This window comes from Callospermophilus lateralis, chromosome 8, assembly GCF_048772815.1.
Source record: "Callospermophilus lateralis isolate mCalLat2 chromosome 8, mCalLat2.hap1, whole genome shotgun sequence".
NCBI classification, from domain to species: domain Eukaryota; kingdom Metazoa; phylum Chordata; class Mammalia; order Rodentia; family Sciuridae; genus Callospermophilus; species Callospermophilus lateralis.
In genome coordinates, this window is record NC_135312.1 from 57,903,241 (window position 1) to 57,925,228 (window position 21,988).

A 21,988-nucleotide genomic window follows, 5' to 3' on the forward strand; every position below is an offset into this window, starting at 1 on the left:
TAGAACACTGATCAGCTCATTGAGCCTTCTTTGATTTAGGGTGGCCCTTGTATTATTAGCTCTCCCCACACTCCTTTGGGGCTTCCAAGGGCTCTGGAGAAACCCCCGAGGCAGAAAAGTAGAGTATGGGACCAATTGAGGGTGGCCTGAAGGGGTGCCTCAGGGCTGCATCTGTTAAGATGTATTTTTTAAGAGAAACTCCATAGAAAACTGGACATCAAATGACATATGATTCTCAGTGAACTTTTATATAAAGTTTTTTATTAGTGAAATATTTCATTGCATTAAGGGTAGAAATAAATCAGGCCAAGAATCACATGAAATAAACCAACTGTATAAGATACATGAAGAACATTCTGACACAAGCAGTTTACTCCAGTAATAATGTCCAGAGGGCCAACTATGAGGATCATTTTTTGGCAGAATTCATGTCTCAAGCAATTTAAATTAAAAATTAGTCTCCCTTAAGTAAAAACCCCAATAGGGGTTAGTTGTGTAGTGCTTATTCCACTTGACCATTGGTGATCTTTCTAGAACACGATGAAATAAAGTCTAATGGGAAAAGCCGGGAGCTAAAAGTGGAAACGGCCATTTCCTGCCCTGTGATCAACTCCCAGTTTTCCCTGTCTGCCATGCTGTGATTACGGCAATGTTGACAATCACAAAGCCTTTGGGGTCTTTCCAGGATGATGGCTGCAAGGGAATAAGCAAGAGGAATAGTTTGCTATTTTCAACCTAAAATCAAATAGGTATAATCATTCTTCTTAACCAACCTATAATTTTAACTATAGTTTATGGATTTGCCACAGACTTTTCAAAAGGAAAATATCAAATGTAGTTTTAAGTTGTCACTGTTAAGAATCATGGCACAAAAATATAATCAATGTATATTTGGTCTCCTTGCTTATATGAGATTTAGTCTAAATGTGTACATCATTTATAGTATTTAAAAGTCTTCTCACAGATATTCATATCCTGAGAATAGAACCAATGAGTACATACTGGCCTATCTGTTTCATTAGTGTGGATAAGTAGATACATGATAAACAAAATATGCCAATTATATAATTAAATATTGATAAATATTTAATGTAGGTATTTGGCATTATTGAAGACCAAATATATTTGATACAAATTTTCATGTTTTGATGATTTGGGGTATCTAAGGTTTTTATGTTGATTTATAGAAATGTTTGAGTGTATAATGAATTGCCCCTTCAAGAAGGGAAACACATTACATATTGCTTTAGTCTATAGAGAAGAAAAATTGGGGCATGTAAATTAATTTATTACTTCCCTGTAGGGCTAAGAAACTATGTAAGTGAAATCCATGATTTTTTTCTTCATTTGCTTACAGTGAAATTCAGTTTTAAACAAATATCAAAAAAATCCCTTCGAATGATTCAGTTGTTAGGAAGTTCTATAGGCACTTTGCCAGATAACTGTATAGGCTTCTCAATTAAAAATGCATGATGAACTTTGAGAATCAAAGAAAATACCCTTGAATCCTGAACACTGTGACTAATGATGATTCCCAATCTTCTGCCTTTGATTACACTGAAAACCAAGAATTATTTTGAAGAGACTTGACTCTGCTTCTCATCCCAAGGGGACCTTTCTTTAAAGCACATTAGGTGTAGTACTTTACTCGTCATTCTGTTAGCAAAATGATTGTCGCAGGAAATGTAGGGCATTTTCTCTACTCAGTGAATGACAGTGAGCCACAAAACACTGGAAGAAACTGAATCTGAGGAAAGAATTTATAAAAAGTTTCAAGTTACCAAGAAGACTGCTGAAGAAGAAATGTCTTTCTAATCTAGACAGACTCCCTGAAATTTATGTGTAACTTAGGCTATGGATGGGTAGATTTTTTATATTCATAATTTTACCCAAAAAATCACTCAGTGGGGGATCACTGATTACATCCTCCCAGAAGCATCTTTCCACATCAAGATAATTTTAACTAAAAGTAAAGTTAACTATCTACAAATATCATAACTAGCATTTAGTTCTACTCGACATGAAATATCTGGAGCTATCCTCACCAAGCTTACTTATGCATTCTCTTTGTTCACAAAAGTACAACTTAAAAATCCTTAGGAGCATATCACTATCCACTCATGGGTACCACCTCACCTGATCCCTTCCCTGCTTGAGTCCCACATAGAATAAATGTAACCAGAAGACCATGTTATTTTCCTGGAGGAATTTGAACTGAAGACTAACATGAAATGCAATATGTAATGTTTTAAAGAGGAAATCAAATGCATTTGAATAATGTACTGAAAAAGGTTATCATTTTACCCTGTATTCGAAACTCTTATTTACTTTTGTTTGGGGAGTGAAGTGGAGGAATACAACATAAAGCAGTATATACGTATTTTGAGCACAAAATTTGGTGAATGAAACATATTGACAGGTAGTATTAACAAGAGATGTAGAGACATTATATCTACAACTGGTCACAAAATTCTGTAGCTACCCAACAACAAAAAATGACTATACAAGAGTTTATTAAATACTTGCTAGACACATGAAAAAACAGTTTCAGAAACCATGTGATTTTCATGAAGCATAATGGTCAGCCATGTCAGTCTGCTTTTCACCTCTGGCCAACATGCTGTCATCACTTGCCAGCACTGTCTTCTCTCTCCTAACAGGCGAGGAGTCTACGAGGATGTGGAGTTTCCCCTCATCTGTTTCAGGACAGTTCACAAGTTCCTTCACCAAGCTCAGGTGATGGTTAAATTCAGTTAGGTTCGTATGAGTGGTGCTCTTTCATCTGCTGTTCCCTGAGACACAGAAGAGAGACAGAAGGGAAGTCAGGTGTTCATGTCAGAAACTGCCCCATATGTGAAGAGTTGGGGTTGGGGTGGTAGGTGGAGGAAGATGGAGGAAGAGAGCCTAATAGTGTGATCAGTAAGTGTGGCCTGAGCTAACACAGAGAAGGGTGCTTCTCTGGTATAGGCGTGAAAGTGGTCAGAAAAGGCCTACTGGAGAAGGTTACGTCTGAAGCTTCTTAAGGGGCCCTTGAAGAAGCAGGCCAAGAGAAGAAATGTGAGTGGATTCCACTCCCACCAAGAAAACCCCACTCTATCCCCCTGCCTTACTTGACACACTCTTCTTTGACACACATGCCTTGCTTACCATTTGGTCCATCAGTAATGTAACCAGGAAATCATTGTGTTCCCACATAGAAAGCCCCAGAATCCATCCTACTGAGCCAGCTAATGGCCCTTCAATGAAGCATAGTTGAGGAATCCTCTGGAAAGTTAACCAAGTAAGGGAGAAAGAAGTTCATTTAATCAGTATTCACCTCCTCCATGGATCCCTGTCCTCGGCAAGCCAGCCAGGTGAAGACCAAACCAAAGAACACACCGAGTGCCATGATGATGTAGGGTATGTTGGTGATAATCAAAGTAGTGTTAATCACAGACTTTAGTCGACTAGCAGTCTCTTTATCAATGAGAACACTCTGCGAAGCAAGAACATAATATTCCCTTGATGACTAAGTATCAGGAGTAATGGTTTTCTTTCAAATCACCGAACACAATTTGGTTATGTCCTTTTGTTAGAAAGCCACATATATTGAAAATTGATTTATATATTAGAGTAACCAGAGGGGGAATTTATTCATGAATATCTTTTCTCCTGAAGACATATGTAACTCTCAACATAAATTGTAAAAGAGTGAAAAATAATTCAGAAATGCTGAGATAATGTATTTTGTATCAGATAATTTCTTCAAAATCTGGCTCAGCATTGCTTCCTTCCAGAAGTTACCTCTGGCCACCTCAGACCTGACAAAAGGCCTGTTCTCTAGACTTCCTCCTCACCCTATGGAACCTCCATTTGTTGTTTCTGCATTCCCCATCATAACTGTGGTTTACCTGTTTATCTCCCAGTGACTGTAGGGTCAGTGAATGTAAGACATCTCAGTCACCTCTGCACTGGATACAGCACCCAGCACAAAGAAAGTGACCAGTTAATCCTGATTGACTCCATGGATGAATGAAACACTCCAAAAATGGTGCATGGAAAGTGTCATTTCTCTCTTGATTCATCTATAGTAATCAGGACCAGATGTCTTAACAGAAAGTTCAGGTAAGTTGTAGGGCTAACCAGAATTCCAGAGTGTTTTCAGCATGTAGTGCAGAGGAATTCTCATCTAGTGTCATGGATGAGGTATCTAAAGACCTTAATCCCATAAAAATTAAGGGCAACAATTCTGACTTAATTTGCATTGAATGAGTCACAAGGTGGAATGGCGATTCTTTCAAAAACTGACCAATACCCCTCAGGGTCAGAATTTCCTTATTGGTAAAAAGATGTTGGGGCAGGAATCTCCAAGATCACTTCCAGGTCTAATATTTCATTTTTCTAGAGAAGAAAAAATCGAACTTCTAGAAGATAGCAAAAGCAAAAGCTTTTACTCGATGTTTTGAGATTCAATCAGGTATTTAACAAAAAAGCAAAGCAAAAGCTAGGGGGAGAGAGCACTTCAAAAATGCCACTCTTTTGAACTCAAACTGGCAGGAAATCATCTGTCTGTACTGTCAAAAAGTTCTATGTTTGTGTCCTTCCCCACAAACAATGACAATGACAATTCCTGGAGCGATCCCAACCAGGTCCTCTAAATTGGCAAATACTGCCTGAATTTTTCCTATGAAACAATAAGGCTTGTCTTAGAACTGTAATCACAATTTATAAACATGACCACCAACATAATGCTAAATGAAGAAATAAAAGATGCAAACCTGCGTCTATGATATTATTTCAATAACATCAACTCATAATATCAAAACTAGAAAAATACTTGGAGGCAACAAACATCTGAAGATGTCACCTGTCGTCCTCAAGGACTGAAAGGCTTATCAGTGCTTTACTTTATACACTTTTTTTTTGTCATTTCCCAACAGTTCTACAAAGGGCACAGGTTTTACTAAATAGAAAACATTAATCTTTGTTTAGTTGTCTCTGGAAAAAATTTTTAGAAAACACTGAGAAATAAAAACGATACCTTAAGTGGGCATTAGATTTTGTGAATAGCGATTTTAAAAATTCTTTTTCTTACTAATTTCATTAAATTTTCTATGAATAACAAGTATTTTAAGGAAATGGAGAAAAATAATAAAAACTTTAAAATGTAACTGTTAATAATAGAAGTTTACCAATCAATAATTTATTATTATTTTTCTCTTTTTATTATTTTTTGCATTACAATTCTTAATACACCTTTATACCACAATTTATCATGTCTCTGATTGTATATAAGGTATGTTGACACCAAATTCACATCTTCATACGTGTATTTTGTATAATGATGAGGGTCTCCTTCCACCATCCATGCTCAATAATTTATTTAAGGAGAAAAACTTACATGTTTTCCCCTTCAAAACTAGATGAAAGAGGGGAATGAAGACATATAATCACAGTAAATCAGATACGTGATTTTAAAGAGAGTTTATCACAGGGGTCTTAAACTGACAGGGTTTCAAATAAGGAGGCAAAGACTTAAGACATATACATGAGCTCTGGCTATTCTGCTTCAGCAGAGCTGGACAATGCCTCATTTCACTTCTGCATTTTGTTTCTCACATAACCAGTTCCAGAAGGGAGTTTTACCCAACTAATGTTCTTTTTTTTTTTTTTTTAAAGAGGAGAGAGAGAGAGAGAGAGAGAGAGAGAGAGAGAGAGAGAATTTTTTAATATTTTTAGTTTTCGGCGGGCACAACATCTTTGTTTGTATGTGGTGCTGAGGATTGAACCCGGGCCGCACGCATGCCAGGAGAGCGCGCTACCGCTTGAGCCACATTCCCCAGCCCCCAACTAATGTTCTTGAGAAGGAAAAATTCTGTCATTTCTTCAAAACTCCCAGACACAGGCATTGCCATGTAAACATTTAAGAGAAATTTTCTGAGGACAAACAGTTTTAAAATCATCTTTCCTCCAGCATGGTGGCACGTGTTTGTAATCCTACCTACTCCAGAGGAAGGAGGATCACAAATTCAATGCCAGTCTGGAGAATTTAATAAGCCTCTCTCTCAAAATACAAAAAAAAAGGGCTGGGGGTATAGCTCAGTGATAAAGCACTTGCCTAGCATGTGCTATTCCCAGAACCCACTCCTCTACAAGTATCTTTCCCTACTTTTTCATATCTTAAATTATACAGAGCTACAATAGAAGACATTATAATGGAAGTTTTCCAAGATTAGATAGTTAAAACATACCTGTGGCTCCCTCCCTCTCAGAACTTACCTCATTGAGATACATCACTGGGAAAACCATGGTTCTAATGTCTCCTGTTTCACTACAAAGACAAATGATGACATTATTTAATAGTTTTCCTCATCACCATAGTACCTTCACCTGGAGAACATGTTTATATGAAAATTTCAGTACATGTTTTTCATTAAATTACTGGAATTTACAGCATATTTCTTAGTTATGTTTGCAAACATATCAATCATAAGTTATATTTCAGTGTGTCAGTCTAGCAACTCCAAGGGCTGCACTTAGATTATCATTTTATTATTATTATTATTATCATCATCATCATTTTATCAAAACACAAATCACTGAAAGTAAACTCATCAAAATGATCACTGTTCTCCCTAGAATCATCACAAGAAGACTACACCAGATAGAACAATGCCACTGTTCCTCAGAAAGTTTTGTAACTAGGCCACTTAAGTACTAACTTTGAAACAAGAGTCAACTAAATGTTTTCCATGTGCCAGCTTTGTGATGGGTGTTTTGAGGACATTATTTGATTCAATTTTTGATGGCAGTCACATGCAGAAGGCATTAATTCAGATTTACAGCTGAGAAAATTACAGCTCAGAGAAGATAATTTGCTGAGAATTGCCAAGAGCAGGTGGTGGAGCCAGGATTGTATTCCAGATTTTAGCTACTAAATTATATTGCCTCTTTAATACATATATGCATGTTTTTTGTTTGTTTGTTGTTTTGTTTTTGTTTTTTATTTTTTGAGACAGAGTCTCACTATGTTGCCCACACTGGTCTTGAACTTATGGGCTCAAGCAATCTTCTTACTTTTCCTGCTTTAGCCTCCCAACTACCGGGGACTAAGGCACACTCCACCATACTTGATTGAGAAAACATATTCTTACAAACCCCATTTGCTTCTTAAAAAGAACCACAACATAAAATTAAATCTGGTGAATTCAATGGGAGAAACAAAGCAAGATGATAGATAAATAGAATAAGACAGTATGTATAGTTTCGCATCCTGTTTTTCATTCAACATTTTATCCTAAGCATTTTCGCATATCTAAAAAAAGTCCCATTGAAAGTTTGGGCAGGAGGTTATACTTAAGAATTCTAACCTAAGGAGTGGTTTATAGGTGGAAAATGGGAGGAAAAGCCTGGACTCAAGAAACTCTTTTAATTGTCCAAATGAGACTTTTGGCTGGCCCCAGATGGGAGCAGAAACAGGGGAGGGATGGCAACCAGAGTCATGGTGTATGATGGGAAAGGCTTGATGGAGTAGGTAAAAGCAGGTTGTATGCACAAGTCTTACTAGCTATGTGAGCTTCAGCAAGTTTCTTAAATTCTCTGTGCCTTGGTTTCCTCATCTGTAAAATGAGGATAATACAAAGCTGTAAACTAAGGACTTAGAACATCTACAGAAAGCATATGATTATAAAACAAGTAAATTCCAAGACCTTGGCACCCACAAAAATGCTGATCATTCCCCTCCCTGAAGAATGGGGTGAGCAGTTAGACACTGCCCCATCAGAAAGTCAAGGTAGCAAAACTAGTTTCTTGCTTCTGTAGAAAAAAGCAAAACTTACATAAAGTCATCTAATTTTTTGACATAAATGTTGATTTGGAACCTCTTGGCTGCTCTTAGGATAATTCCAGTCAACTGCAAATCAGAAGTGAGAAGAAAACATTAGGATTTATTATATCACAAACATGATATTTTCAATCAAGCATCATTTCTATGAGGCTCTGATAAATAGGCGACTATTACCATGTTTAATGGGCAGAGTAATACAAGGAAAAACTGAACAAGAATTGATTGTGTCAGGTAGACCAATGCTTTCATATGAATGTGAATCCTTGGGAATTCTATAAAAATTCTGATTCAGTAAGTCTGGAGTAGGGCCTGAGACTGGGCATTTCTAAAAAGCTCACAGGATACTGCCACTTTGCATGGCAAAACCTGAGAGGATCCCAGCAGGAAGGACAGCCACAGATCCCCTGTCAGGACTGGACAATTGTCCAGAGCTAAGAGGAGGATGGTGGTCCCATCTAGGGAATGGCATCCCAGTCTAGGCCTACATCACAGAGCCCAGGGAGAGTAGCTACATCAGTTGTCTTCCCCAGGGCAGCTCCATCTTTGCACTAATAGAACCATGTCCATCCCTTGGCAACAAGCACTGCACTCCATTGGCTGATGAGAACTGATTGGTGGCTAGGAGAGAAGGAAGAGAGTCACACCTGATCTCATTCAACGAAGGGTAAGATCACTGGTTCTCAGATACCGATGTGTTGAGTGTAGCTGAGAGTGAAATGCCCATGAAATGTGGTACTAAAATATTGTTGCAGGGCTGGGGATATGGCTCAAGCGGTAGCATGCTCGCCTGGCATGTGCGGGGCACTGGGTTTGATCCTTAGCACCACATAAAAATAAAATAAAGATGTTATGGCCACCGAAAAACTAAAAAATAAACATTTAAAAAAAGAATATTGTTGCTTTTCTTTATTATCCCATAATGTTCAAAGTTCCAAGATAAAGTTATCTGACCTGATTTAGCCTCTACAGTGAGAGACTCTCACATTGTGAAATGATATTCCTATCATTTCAACATGGTTTTAGTTTTTCTCCTCTATGAATACAGGATCAAAAATGCATAAATAGATCTGATGTTTTAAAAATTAATAATATCATATAATAAACTCTCAAAAGTACCATAGAAAGAAGTTTACCAAAAGTGACTGAAGCTAATATACATATTTAAATTTCAGCCAAAATGTTCCTGACAGTGAGCAAGCAGAAAGATGTCTTTAACCTTACTGATTTGTGTCCCAATGGGAAAAACATATATATGCTCAGGTCCAGGGTTGGCAACAGAAGACTAACAAGGTTAGTTACATGATTCCAATCTCAGGTGTTTCCAATAGCTGAATTTTCACTGCTGCTACCTCCATCCTTCCTTCTTTTTTTTTTTCAAGTAAGTTTGAAGGTGTTTCTGCATATTAGATCCTCAGACTCAGCCCTCTAATGACAGGACTATAAGACCATCCCTCAACCTGCACTGATCTACCTTTTCTTCCCCACTTGAAGGAATACACATATGTAAAAAAGTGTGCTTATTAAGATGCTCAAGACCAATTGAACATCGCATATACAGAATAAAAAAATGTATTCTTTTACCAAGAAGAAGGGTGTACTCACAGGATTAATGTCCACAAATGTCTCATGATCTTCCTTATTTGGATGCATGCCATGTATGGCAGAAACAAACTTCTCATCTGCCTGGTAAAAGTGTGGGAAAGACATAATAATGGGTGCACCTGCATTTTAATGGAAACAGAAATGAATGAAGGTGGTTTTTAAATTTTTAAAATATAAAATGTATATACAGTTCCTGAATACAAACTTGGTTCCTAAAGTAAAAAGAAAAGCCATACATAAACTTGAAGACAGTGGGCAAACTAAAATACCTTTCTGTACCTCCTAATTCAAGACTTATGCATCATCTTCTGCCATCTCATATACTCCACATTATTTTATTGCACATTATATATACAGAAGTCCTTGCTAAATTATTTATTCTTCAACAAATATTTATTGAACCTATAAAGTGCAAACTTTATGTACATTAAGTAATACTCCTAGTAGTTCTATGAAATTAGAATTAATATATCCTTGTTTTGCATTTGTAGAAGCTGAGGTTCACAGAAGTTACAAAATTTGCCCAGGGGGCTGGGTGTGGTGGCACACACCTGTAACCCCAGAGGCTGATTCAGGAGGATCATGAGTTCAAACCCAGCCTAGGAATGGTGAGGTGCTAAGCAAGTCAGTGAGACCCTGTCTCTTAATAAAAAAACAAAAAATAGGACTGGGCATGTGGCTCAATGGTGGAGTGCCCCTAAATTTAATCCCCAGTACCAGAAAAGAAAAAGAAAGAAAGAAATTTTCCCAGGATATGTAGCTCTCAGGTTAGGAAGGCAGAATTCTAATTGAATGAGGACATCCCACCTCTAAGTACCCATTTCAATTGCCATTCTTTGGGCTGGCAGTTCTGGCTCAGTGAGAGATGCTTTCCTAGTAAGTATGTTGTTCTGGGTTCAACGCCCACCACAAAGACAGGAAAAATTCTCTACCAGTGAATAGAAATGTATTTTTTCCTTGTTTCTGCTTTTTTTTTAATTTATTTTTTATTATTTATCAAAGATAAACTTTGTTCTCCTGGATACGTTGATGCAAGAATTTTTAAAGAGTTTGCCTGGCATAATGAATCCAACTATTATGCATAATTATAATGCACCAATTAAAGAATTAAAAAAGAGAGTTTGCCTGGTTGGTGCAGTATGTCTGTTAACCAGATCAAGGTTTGCCCATATGAAGACGGATTTTTTTTTTCTTTCTTACTCATTTTAAGAACTGAATAGGGAAATAATTATTAAAGGAAATCTATTCCAGATCTGGATACTGAAAAGAAGATATTGCTGCCAGAAAAATATGGTTTTGGAGAAACGAGCTTATTGGCAAGTAATTTAAATCTGTTTACAAACATACCAGCCCATGGCTCCAGGTACACGTCATCTCTCACGTGCATAGCAGTTTGCACTTTACTGCTAAACAGTTTCACACAGCCCCAATTTTCTTCTCTCTGACCTACGATGACCTTTGAAATGTCTCTTGAGGGTTTAATAAGAGCCAGACACTGTCTACAATTATAAAAAGAGGATTCTGAACATCTATTTAGTAAGTTATTGTGGATAATTCAACATATAACTGTTAAAACTAATCTTCAAGATGAAGAAGAGGAGACTGGGGTTGTGGCTCAGGGGTAGAGCACTCACCTAGCACATGCGAGGCCCCAGGTTTGATCTTCAGCACCACAATAAATAAATAAATAAATAAATAAATAAATAAATGTATTGTGTACAACTAAAAAATAAATATTTTCAAAAAGTTTAAAAAAAAAACTGATGTGATTCTGCAATCTGTATATGGGGTAAAAATGGGAGTTCATATTCCACTTGAATCAAAGTGTGAAATATAATATATCAAGAACTATGTAATGTTTTGAACAACCTACAATAAAAATTAATTAAAAAAAAATAAAAATAAAAACTAAAAAAAAAAAAGTTTAAAAAAAGAAGAAGATAGCTCTGTCAGCCATATCACTGGTATTATCAGTGATACAGATAAAAGGAGATAAAGGTGCAGACAGTAAGAGACAATGGGAAATCTGTGGTCAGGTTCAAAACTGATTCTACCTCAAAATCATTATAAATCTTTGCCAAGATCTGTTCTTCCTGGAAATCAGATTGTCCAGCTTTTCCTTTAGCATTGTGTGAAACATAAAACCAGTACATTACTTTGTATGTATTAACTACATGTAAATATGCAAAGCCATTAGAATAGCAGCACATGCAGTAGAAAATGCTCAGTAAATATAAGGTATTATTACAATTATGACTTCTAAACTACTGCTCAGAAAACAAAAACAAAAACAAAAACATGGCATTCTAAAACAACATCACACACATTTTTTTTTTTTTTTTTTTTTTGTCATTCAATAGCCATGCCATAAAACATTATTCTGGAAAGCTCAGAATCATTCTTTCTGTTGGGCTGGCATCATGTTCTTGGTTGCACTCCCCATCTTTCTGTACCCTAGACCACCACGATCCAAGTCTCTCTGAGTTCTTACCATTTTTGCAGATGCTGACATTCAACACTCCTGACCCCAAGCACTTTCCTTCAGGTAGACAGAAGCCGGTATTGTCTGAGGTATTGGCTAATATTTCTGCAGGCACCTTATACCGGAAGGCAGGCAGTCCCTGTACACTCTCAAAGTCACTGAAAGTTATGTACACTGACCTGTTAGGGTGTAAGAATAAAAAGTCAATGTGGGCTCTAGTCAGCATGATCTGCCCAGAATGGGTAAGTGAGCAATAGTTCTCAGGGACAACACAGCCCAAAGCTATGGGTAAGTGGAAAATGAAGATGCAAAAGAATGATTGAAAGGTGTTTGGCTGACTCACTGTGAAATAAAGTAGGTCGATTGTAATGAAAGATGTTGAAGAGGTGGCAACTATGGTAATAGCCAATGAGGCCAGGGAAAACAGAATGTGTGGTAAAAAATTAAATAGATAACATAAGCAGAGTGTGGTAGCACACACCTGTAGTCTAGCCACTTGGGAGGCTGAGGCAGCAGAGAGAGACCCCATGTCAAAAAGAAGAAGAGATGGAGGAAAAGAAGGAAGACATCTGGAACGGAGACATGTTTAAAAATAAATAAATAAAAGAGTCCTCTAGACCAGCATGGACAGATGACAGTGTGGTGACCACAAGCAGAGAAGGTGGCACCAAGTGTAAGACCCAAGCAAAGCACAAGGGGAAAAGGCAGCCAAAGGCTTGGCCAGGTAGAGTCTTAGGAACTTGAAAAGTGCCACATGGGGCAGATATTTGATTTCAGCACATAGAGTCTTGAACCATATAATGACATTTCAGTGGGCGATGACCACATATGGGACAGTGGTCCCATAGGGTACTGCCTAGTGACATCAGTGCCCTATATGAGTTTGTGAGTATACTTTATGATGTTCACACAATGAGGAAATCACCTAATGATGTGTTTTTCTTAAAAAATTCCTGTCATTAAATGATGCATGATGCACCTTGATACCCATTTCCCCAAATAAAGAGTTTCCATGTTTTGTCCCAATCATTCATTTAAATAGAGTTCAATATTATCTGCCTTCCTAACTGTTTCAAATGCAGTTCCATGTATTGTTATAATTACCCTGCCTTACATCTGCATGGGGCCTGATCGACACAGCACATTCACGTACACCACCCTCACTGATCCTCCAGCCCTTCATTTGAAGATGAGGGGAATAGATTCCTGGGCCTCACTTTTTCATCTTGGAACCAGAGGCATTGATGCATCTTTGCAAGGTTGTGAATCACACGAGAGGCCTTCCACTGTACATCCTAGCCCAGGACAATTTTTAATGAAATATTTTAAGCAAACAGAGAAAGAATATAGAAAATACCTTTATATCCACTTCTCAGGTAAGTAAAAAACTATATTATGGATACCACTGATGCTCTCTATATAATGTTTTGGTTTCATTCCTTCTCTGCCTCTCCTGAGGAAACTACTATCCTGAATCTGGGGTTTGTCATTCCATTCAAGTCTTTGTACTTTTCACATATTTGTGTATTCATAAACTATGTCATTGTTGAGTTTTAGAAATATAAACAATACCCCAAATTCTCTTACTGTAATTTGCTTCATTTGGCATTATATTTTAAAATTTTATTATATTAATGTACATATAGCCTGGTTCTTTTATTTTAAATCCTATAAGATATTCCATCATATGAATACACCACAACTTATTTACATTCTCCCTTTTCATAAGCATAGATTGCTTCTAATTTTTCACTAGATAGTCCATATTGCAATGAACTTCCTTTCTGTGTTTCCTTGCATGCAGATACAAGAGTTCATGCCTGGAACCATCTTGTAGAGAATTACAGAGCCATGAGTTTGTACCTCTTTGTTTTACTAAACTTTACCAAATGGTTCTCCAAAGCCAGTTACATCAGACAAGAATATGTTTCCTCTGTCCCCAATCTTTTTTTTTTAAGCTTTGAGTATTTATTAAAACACTTATTTAATTTATTTTAAAAACACTAACTATACATTTAACTTTTTAAATTATACATTCATGTAATTTAATTTTTAATTATATCTATATTTAACAACAGAGTCACAAAACTTCCCCAAATTCAACTGGTCTGTCAGAACAAGCCAGCTCCAGTATCTATGACCCATAAAGTCCTTAATAAAGGGAAAAAGGAGTATCAGCAAACCAAAGTCTGGTTCAGGACACCGAGTACATGAAGGGTAGGGTTTACATTTTTTAAAATTTATTTTTCCATATTTTTATCGGTGCATTATGGTTGTATATAATGGTGGGGTTGATACAAGCACACAATATTACAATATAATTGGCCAATATAATTTCCCATTTCCCTCCTTTCCTCCTTCTCCTAGTCTGTCCCTCTCCTCTACTCAACTGGTCTCCTTTGATTTTCATGAGATCCCTGCCCCTCACCTTTCTTCTCTCTAGTTTCCACATGTAAGAGAAAACACAACTCTTGACCTTCTGAATTTGACTTATTTCAAATGGTCTAAAGTTCCATCCATTTTCCTGCAAATGACATAATTTCATTCTTCTTTAAGGCAGAATACAACTCCATTTTGTATATATACCGCATTTTCTTTATCCTTGCCTACAGTGACACTCACCTTGGATGCATAGTTTGGCTACTGTGAAAGGTGCTGCTATAAACCTGGGTATGCATGCATCACTACAGTATGATGTCTGTCCCAAATCTTTGAAACTTCCTCTGGCCCTTCTGAGTTCCTCTGTTCTACACTGCACTCAAACATCTCCTCTTTCCATCCTTCCATAGGTATTTAGTAAAGAGAGTGGTTAGATAGAAGGTGAGTGTGATGTTCTACAGGAGAGGTGGCAAGGATCTAAAAGGGTCCAAACTGTGGCACACACAGGGAGCAGGGATGGAGAGGCGGGGTGAATCCAAGTGCCACCTCTGAGGGTGGACTGATATCACGTGGTGCCTGAATAAGTGTAATACAGGAGGGAGAAGGACAGGTCTGCAGGCCAAGGACTCTGGGGTGTGGCTGATGGCAGGTGGTGCAGTCATGGGAGACAGGAAACCCTGGCAGAACAGCAGTGTAGAGAAGTGTGAGAGCAACGAATCACAGTGTGTAATGCTACAGGTTCCTTCTGCCTGGAGGAGAAGTTTCACAGGAAGCCCCACAGGAGTTGGTGAGCAAGAAGATGGAGGAGGCAGGGGTTGGCTGTTCCAGAAGTCTGAGAATAGAAGCAGAGGTGACGTGACAGAAGAGCAAGGTCAGGGTGGAGAGGATGAGGTCAGGGAAAACAGAATGTATGGTAAAAAATTAAAAAGATAACGTAAGCAGAGTGTGGTAGCACACACCTGCAGTCCAGCCACTTGGGAGGCTGAGGCAGCATAGAAAGACCCCGTGTCAAAAAGAAGAGATGGAGGAAAAGAAGGAAGACATTTGGAATGGAGATATGTTTAAAAATAAATAAATAAAAGAGTCCTCTAGACCAGCATGGACAGATGCCAGTGTGGTGACCACAAGCAGAGAAGGTGGCACCAAGTGTAAGACCCAAGCAAAGCACAAGTGGAAAAGACGGGGTTGGGGTACCAGCTCAGTGGGTAGAGCACTTGCCTGGCATGTGTGAGGCACTGGGTTTGATTCTCAGCACCACATATAAATAAATGAATAAAATAAAGGTCCATTAACAACTAAAAAAATGTATTAAAAAACTATATTGAGATTCCATCTCACTTCAGTCAGAATGGCAATTAGGAAGAATACAAATAATAATAAATGTTGGCAAGGATGTGGGGGAAAAGGTACACTCATACATTGCTGGTGGGACTGCAAATTGTTATAACCATCCTCAAAAGCAGTATGGAGATTCCTCAGAAACCTACAATGGAACCACCATTTGACCCAGTTATCCCACTCCTTGGCATATACCCAAAGGACTTAAAATCAGCATACTATAGAGATGCAGCCAAATCAATTTTTTACAGAAGCTCAATGCACAGTAGCTAAACTATGTAACCAAGTGCCTTTCAGCAGATGAATGATAAAGAAAATGTGGTAAATATGTACAATGGACTATGACTCAGTCTTAAAGAAGAATGGAATTTTGGTATTTGTCAATAAATGCATGGAACTGGAGGCTATCATGCTAAGTGAAATAAGCCAATCCCCCCAAACCAAAGGCCCAATGTTCCCTCTGATATGTGGATGCCAACGCACAATAAGGGGTAGGGGGATAGATGTTCACTGGATTAGACAAAGGGGACTAAAGGGAAGGGAGAGGGATGGGAGTAGGAAAGACAGTAGAATTAATTGGACATAATTTTCCTATGTTCACATATGAATATGTGACCAGTGAAACACCACATCATGTATAACCACAAGAATGGGAAAGTGTACTCCATGTATATCAAAATACAATCTACTGGGCTGGAGATTTGGCTCAAGTAGTACCGCGCTCGCCTTGCATGCGTGCGGCCCAGGTTTGATCCTCAGCACCACATATACACAAAGATGTTGTGTCCGCCAAGAACTAAAAAATAAATATTAAAAAAATTCTCTCTCTTTAAAAATAAAATAAAAAAAATACAATCTACTATCATGTATATATAAAAAGAACAAATAAAAAAATAATTGGAAAAAAAAACAAACAGGCTCTGGAGTCTGTGCTCTCTTAATGTGCCATCAGCATTCATCACTATTATGCATAATAAGTACATTTGCACACATTCCTCATGCTTTAGGTGTTCTTGTAGTAAAAATCCTTAGCTTTAAAAAATAGAACTCATTTTTAAAGTTCTTACCTGCAGAAATCAGATGGGAAGACATAAAGGACTTCATCTTTGGTTATTAATGGATGAAAAGAATCTCCATCTGTCCCATTAATCATATTGCATTCATCTGTTGCCCACCAGTTAAGTGACCTACAATTGATAAGAGTCATGATGATCAAAATGGAATGTAGATTATTTTAAATGGTCAAGACTTTCCATGATGGAATCGGAGGTGGCTATATTCATACACAGACACAGAGTCCTAGGGATTAGGAGAGGAGAAAAGTAGGTCCTGGACCTCAAATCCATCTTAGTAACATAAAAGCTCCAAAGCCTTATTTTCTTCTTCCAAACTGTGTATCCTACATAAAGATTTAGGAATATTGATTTACTTAAAGCAGTAACCCAATTTAGCATTAATAATGCCTTGTCCACAGCCAGCCCAGGCCACAGACTCTGAATAGACATATCTGGCTCTATAATATTCATGACAGAGTCAATGCATCTTCTGAATACTACTCTCTTCCAAAAATAATGGAGGACTTCTCTTGGATCACAAGAAATACTGAAATGACTTTATGCTAACTGAAAGCACAGTTGAGATAGCATGTTTTTTAAAAAACAGTTTTTAGCCATGTGTGGTGGCACATGCCTATACTTTCAGCAATTCAGGAGGCTGAGGCAGGAGGATCACAAATGTAAGGCCAACCTTAGCAACTTAGTGAGACCTGATGTCTAAACAAACAAACAAACAAATGAAGGAGGATGTAGCTCAGTGGTAAAGCACCATTGGGTTCAATTCCCAGCACCAAACACACACACACACACACACACACACACACACACACGTTTGTATGTATATTTTAAACTAATGATACATCAGTAGAATAAATACTTATGTCTGCTCCCCCAGGTGATAGTAACAGGATCTTTGGGAGGTGAACAGATCACAAAAGCAGAGGCCTGATGAATGACACTAGTGCCTTTGTTAAAGAGAAGCCAGTGATTCCCTTCGCCTTCCCATGTGAAGTTACAGTGAGAAGAAAGTCACCGTGAGGAACTGAGCCCTTGCCAGTCATGAGTCAGCCAGGGCCTTGATCCTGGACTTCCCAGCATCCAAAACTGTTTCTGTAATCTGCTCAGTCTATGATAATTTGTTTTAGAGGTTTGAATGGACTAAAACAGTTCAAAATACAAAAGAAAGGAAAGGGCAGGCAATACATAGTAATTTCCCCAATTTCAGTACAAGTTCAAGAACTTGGGGCTTTTCCCAAGTCCAAGGAAAGTTGTGGGTGATAAAACATGAAAGGAGAATATCTGGAAAGTCTATACTAGAATTCAAACGTCTCCTTAGATAAGGTAGAGATGAGAGATGCCAAGTGGTGAGTAGGGCTAAAGACGTCTGGCTGCAGATTTGAACGCAAGGAGAAAGAACTGGAAGTTCCGCCCTGAAGTTAATAAAGATTAAAAGTGGTCCACCACGGGTTTGAAATCAGGGTCTAACGGGCAGAGATCAAAGAGGCCAAAGAGCCGGGCACTGTGGCACTCCTGTAATGCCAGTGACTCAGGAAGGTTGAGGCAGGAGGATTGCAAGTTTGAGGCCAATCCAGGGAACTTAGAGAAACACTGTCTCAACATTTTAAAGCCTTACGAAGGTCTGGGGTTGTAGCTCTGTGATAGAGCACAACTGGGTTCAGTCCCCAGTATGGAGAAAAAAAGAAATAGCCAAAAAGCAGGGTGTAGTGGTGCACCTCTGGAATCCAGCTGTTTGGGAAGCTGAAGCAGGAGGATAACAAGTTCGAGGCCAGCCTGGTCAACTTAGCAAGATGCTGTCTCAAGATAAAAAAATAAAATAAAATGAAGGGCTGAGGGTGAGCATGTGGCAGAGCTATTGTATTTCACTGGCTACTCAGAATCTCCCTGTCCCATCCCCTGGGCTTGTGACCCCACCTTGAGGAACCCCCTTTATCCTCCAGTTCAGAAGGCCTAACTCCCCTAGAGCTCTTGTCCCTGCCTGCTGGGTTCCTGCTGCAGCCCAGTGCCCGAAGCAGACAATCACCTACCCTACCCATGAGCAGTATCATGGGTGAGGAGCCTGCCCCTGGCAGACAGCTCTGGTCCCCAGGTGTGATGGGGCACACAAAGGGGGCTCTATAAGCTCAGTGCCCTTGGAGCCATCCCCACTGGCCCCTAGAATGGTCTGGATGAGCCCCTCCTTCAGAGGTCTGCCACAAGCTGCACTAGGGCACTGTGTGCCCATCTTCTGGTGTCCTCTGGCCCATGCAACACCCTCTTCCCCTTTCCTGAGGCCTCCCAGCACTTGGGTCTGTCTCCCTCTGTAGTATGGGGTCTGGTAGGTGAGGTGAGTGGAGGTGACATGTCTATAGTGTCCCCTGTAGAACAGGCAATGTAAACCACACTTGGTCCCAGCCCAGGTCTGGGCCTTGTGCTAGTGATGGCATTCCTTGGGTCCAAGCATGGGTGGCCATCAGAGCAGAGAGTGCCATCAGAAAGCAGAGGTGAGCTGTGTCCTCCCACCCACTGACAGTCCCCCATTTGTTCAAATTGTCAGAAAGGTCTCTGTGATGCCTGTCTCATTCCCTTGTTTCGAAGGTCCCTTTGTGGGGGGTTCCCTGCAGGACAATTAAGAGTTATTGAATCAAAAAAAAAAAAAAAGGAGGGGGGGCTTGTGTGTGGTTCAGTGGTAGAATGCTTGCCTAGCATGTGCAAGGTCCTCAGGCTCCTCCTCAATTCAAAACAAACAAACAAACAAACAAAACCGCCAAAGAAAGCAGCTTGTACCTGCTGTTTGGATTTAAACTTGTAGAAAGTTTAGTGGCTGGGGAGGCGGGAAACCCAGACATATACCCATAACCAGAAGTGGAGCCCAGCTTTCTGCTGATTACCCCAGTGCAACTGCTGGAGGCTCAAGGTGGGCACACTGGTTCTGGACTGGGGACTCCGGAGTGTGTGACTCCGGAGAAGTACAAAATCCGTAGAGAGAGGTAAGGAGAGATAAGTAAACCTGTGCACACTGATAACAGACTCCCTTCCCAACTAAGGTAACAAGATTCCTTTAGGGGCTTGGGTTGTGGCTCAGTGGCAGAGCACTTACCTAGCATGCGTGAGGCACCAGGTTCTAACCTCAGCACCACATATAAATAAGCAAAAGATAAAGGTACATCAACAACTAAGATAATTTAAAAAAAAAAGATTTCTTTAATTGAAGGAAACTTACATTAAAGGACCAGAAACAAAATCAACAACAAAGAAATGAATTCACTTTAGAAGAAATTAAAATAATGAAACAACCTGGCCAATACTTTAAATATGTATTCTGGTTAGTATCCTCCAAGAGACAAATGAAAAAATAACATCCTTAAAAAATAGTGGGAAATTATTTAAAAAATAAAAAAGAATGAAATAAGGAAGATACAAAAATGTAAAATAAAGAAATCTTAGATATAAAAAAAATAGGTTATTTTTCTGGGGCGGGAGCACTCAGTATAGGAATAAAACCCAGGCTGTACATAGCTAAAGAGAAAACTGAACTGGAAGATAGTTCTAAGGAATTTACAAAAATAAAAGCTCAGAAAAATTAAAAATTAAAGGACCAAGATATAGAAAGTAGATGAGAGGCTTCAATAAATGTGTAACAGGAATTCAGGGAATTGGGGGTTAAGTAAGACTAGGCTGAAAAATACCAGAGGGGCTGGGTTGTGGCTCAGTGGTAGAGCACTTGCCTAGTATGTGTGAGGCACTGGGTTCAATTCTCAGCACCACATATAAATACATAAAATAAAGGTCCACTGACAACTAAAAACTATTTAAAAAATAATACCAGAGAAACAGTGATTGAAGAGAGATAATTGCTGAAAGTATTCAAGGTATCCCTCAAGGGCCAAACAAAATAACTACAATAAATTCAGATCTGGATATGGTTTTGCAGAAGATAAAGGGAAAAGATGAAGACCAAAGGTCAATGGAGTAACAGCACCGTAATATTGAACAGTTGTTCTGGAATTCTGTACCTGGATAAAATCATTCAAAACTCAGAGTGGAATAATGACATTTAATATATGCAAAGTCACAGAGATTCTACCACCTCAGAGCCTTACTGAATGAAAGAGCTAAGCATTCTGGGTTTCTCCATCTATTTAACATTCTGGACTTGGGACTTTCTGTCCTGTATTGGTAGGCTTTAGGGCTGCAATGCCACTACCCAGTAGACCGATGCCAGCAGCACTCCTAGGCTGAGACAACTAAAAAAACGTCCAGACACCAACAAATGTCTCCTGGGGTCGGGTGCAGGGGAGTGAGGTGGGGTAGCAAAATGACCTGTGATTGCAAATCACCATATTAACAGACAATCTTTAGCAAGAAAAAAAATGAACCCAGGAGGAAGACATAAGAAGAAAAAAAGTATAAATTAGTAAATATGTTGGTGAGATAATGATTTTTTTTTCTTATATTTAACTTGGTAAGAGTGAGAAGTAAGGTGTAGACAAGAGTAACAAGGAAGAGGTACATGTGTGGGTGGTAAGATCTGGGTAAAGTTATTGTCTTTCTCCTTCCTTTGGAAGGAGAAAAAGAGAAGAAACAGATGTTGGGAAAAGTTATGGCTAAATATAAATCATAAAAACCTAAGTGTGGAAGCAAATGTAGAAATAAGTCCAATATATCAAATAACATATCATTTTATCACAAATGTACCCATAATTACAACATCTATATAAAAAGATTAAGCTCTCCTATTAAAAGCGTGGAAAATAGATTGGATATAGAATGACATTCAGCTATATATATCCTTTTTACAAGTACCAATACCTAGCCACCTCGGACTTCCTCCACCCCACCACCAGACTGTTAGACAGTCGTCCTGGCTTCTTCAAAAATTCTTTTAGAGATCTTATATATTCGGGTGTGTGTGTAAATATGTTCGTGTACATATATGTGCATGCTTTTAAAATTTATATGACTGTTAATTTAAAAACAGTTCAAAAATTGTGACGCTAGAAGAGTCCCCCCATTCTGCACCCAGTTTCTCCCATTGTTAGCATTGGGCATTACTGTAGAACATTTGTTACAATTAATGAAGTAATGTAGATATGTTATTATTAACTGATGTCCATACAATATTCCCATTTCCTTAGTTTTTCCCTGATGTTCTATTTCTGTTCCAGGATCCATCCAGGACACTATGTGACACATCATGGTCATATTTCCTGGGGTTCTTCTGTGTTGCAATACTTTATCACACTTGCCTTTGTATTTGATGACCTTGGCAGTTTTGAGCAGGGATGGCTGGGTATTTTTTAAAATATC

The 21,988-nt window shown here is 38.6% G+C and overlaps 1 protein-coding gene across 1 annotated transcript in view; it reads right to left on the minus strand.

Annotated features, from left to right (window-relative positions):
- Positions 1 to 239: 239 nt before the first annotated feature.
- Scarb2 (scavenger receptor class B member 2) overlaps positions 240 to 21,988 on the minus strand; it is a 60,642-nt gene continuing 38,893 nt past the window's right edge. Inside the window, exons 6-12 of the mRNA XM_076864488.2 lie at positions 16,694 to 16,813; positions 11,919 to 12,088; positions 9,428 to 9,546; positions 7,818 to 7,891; positions 6,259 to 6,310; positions 3,317 to 3,475; positions 240 to 2,792 (exon numbers count right to left, since the gene is read on the minus strand). Of these exons, the coding sequence (XP_076720603.1) occupies positions 2,754 to 2,792; positions 3,317 to 3,475; positions 6,259 to 6,310; positions 7,818 to 7,891; positions 9,428 to 9,546; positions 11,919 to 12,088; positions 16,694 to 16,813 (733 nt within the window). The 3' untranslated portion in view covers positions 240 to 2,753. The remainder of the gene's footprint in view (positions 2,793 to 3,316; positions 3,476 to 6,258; positions 6,311 to 7,817; positions 7,892 to 9,427; positions 9,547 to 11,918; positions 12,089 to 16,693; positions 16,814 to 21,988) is intronic.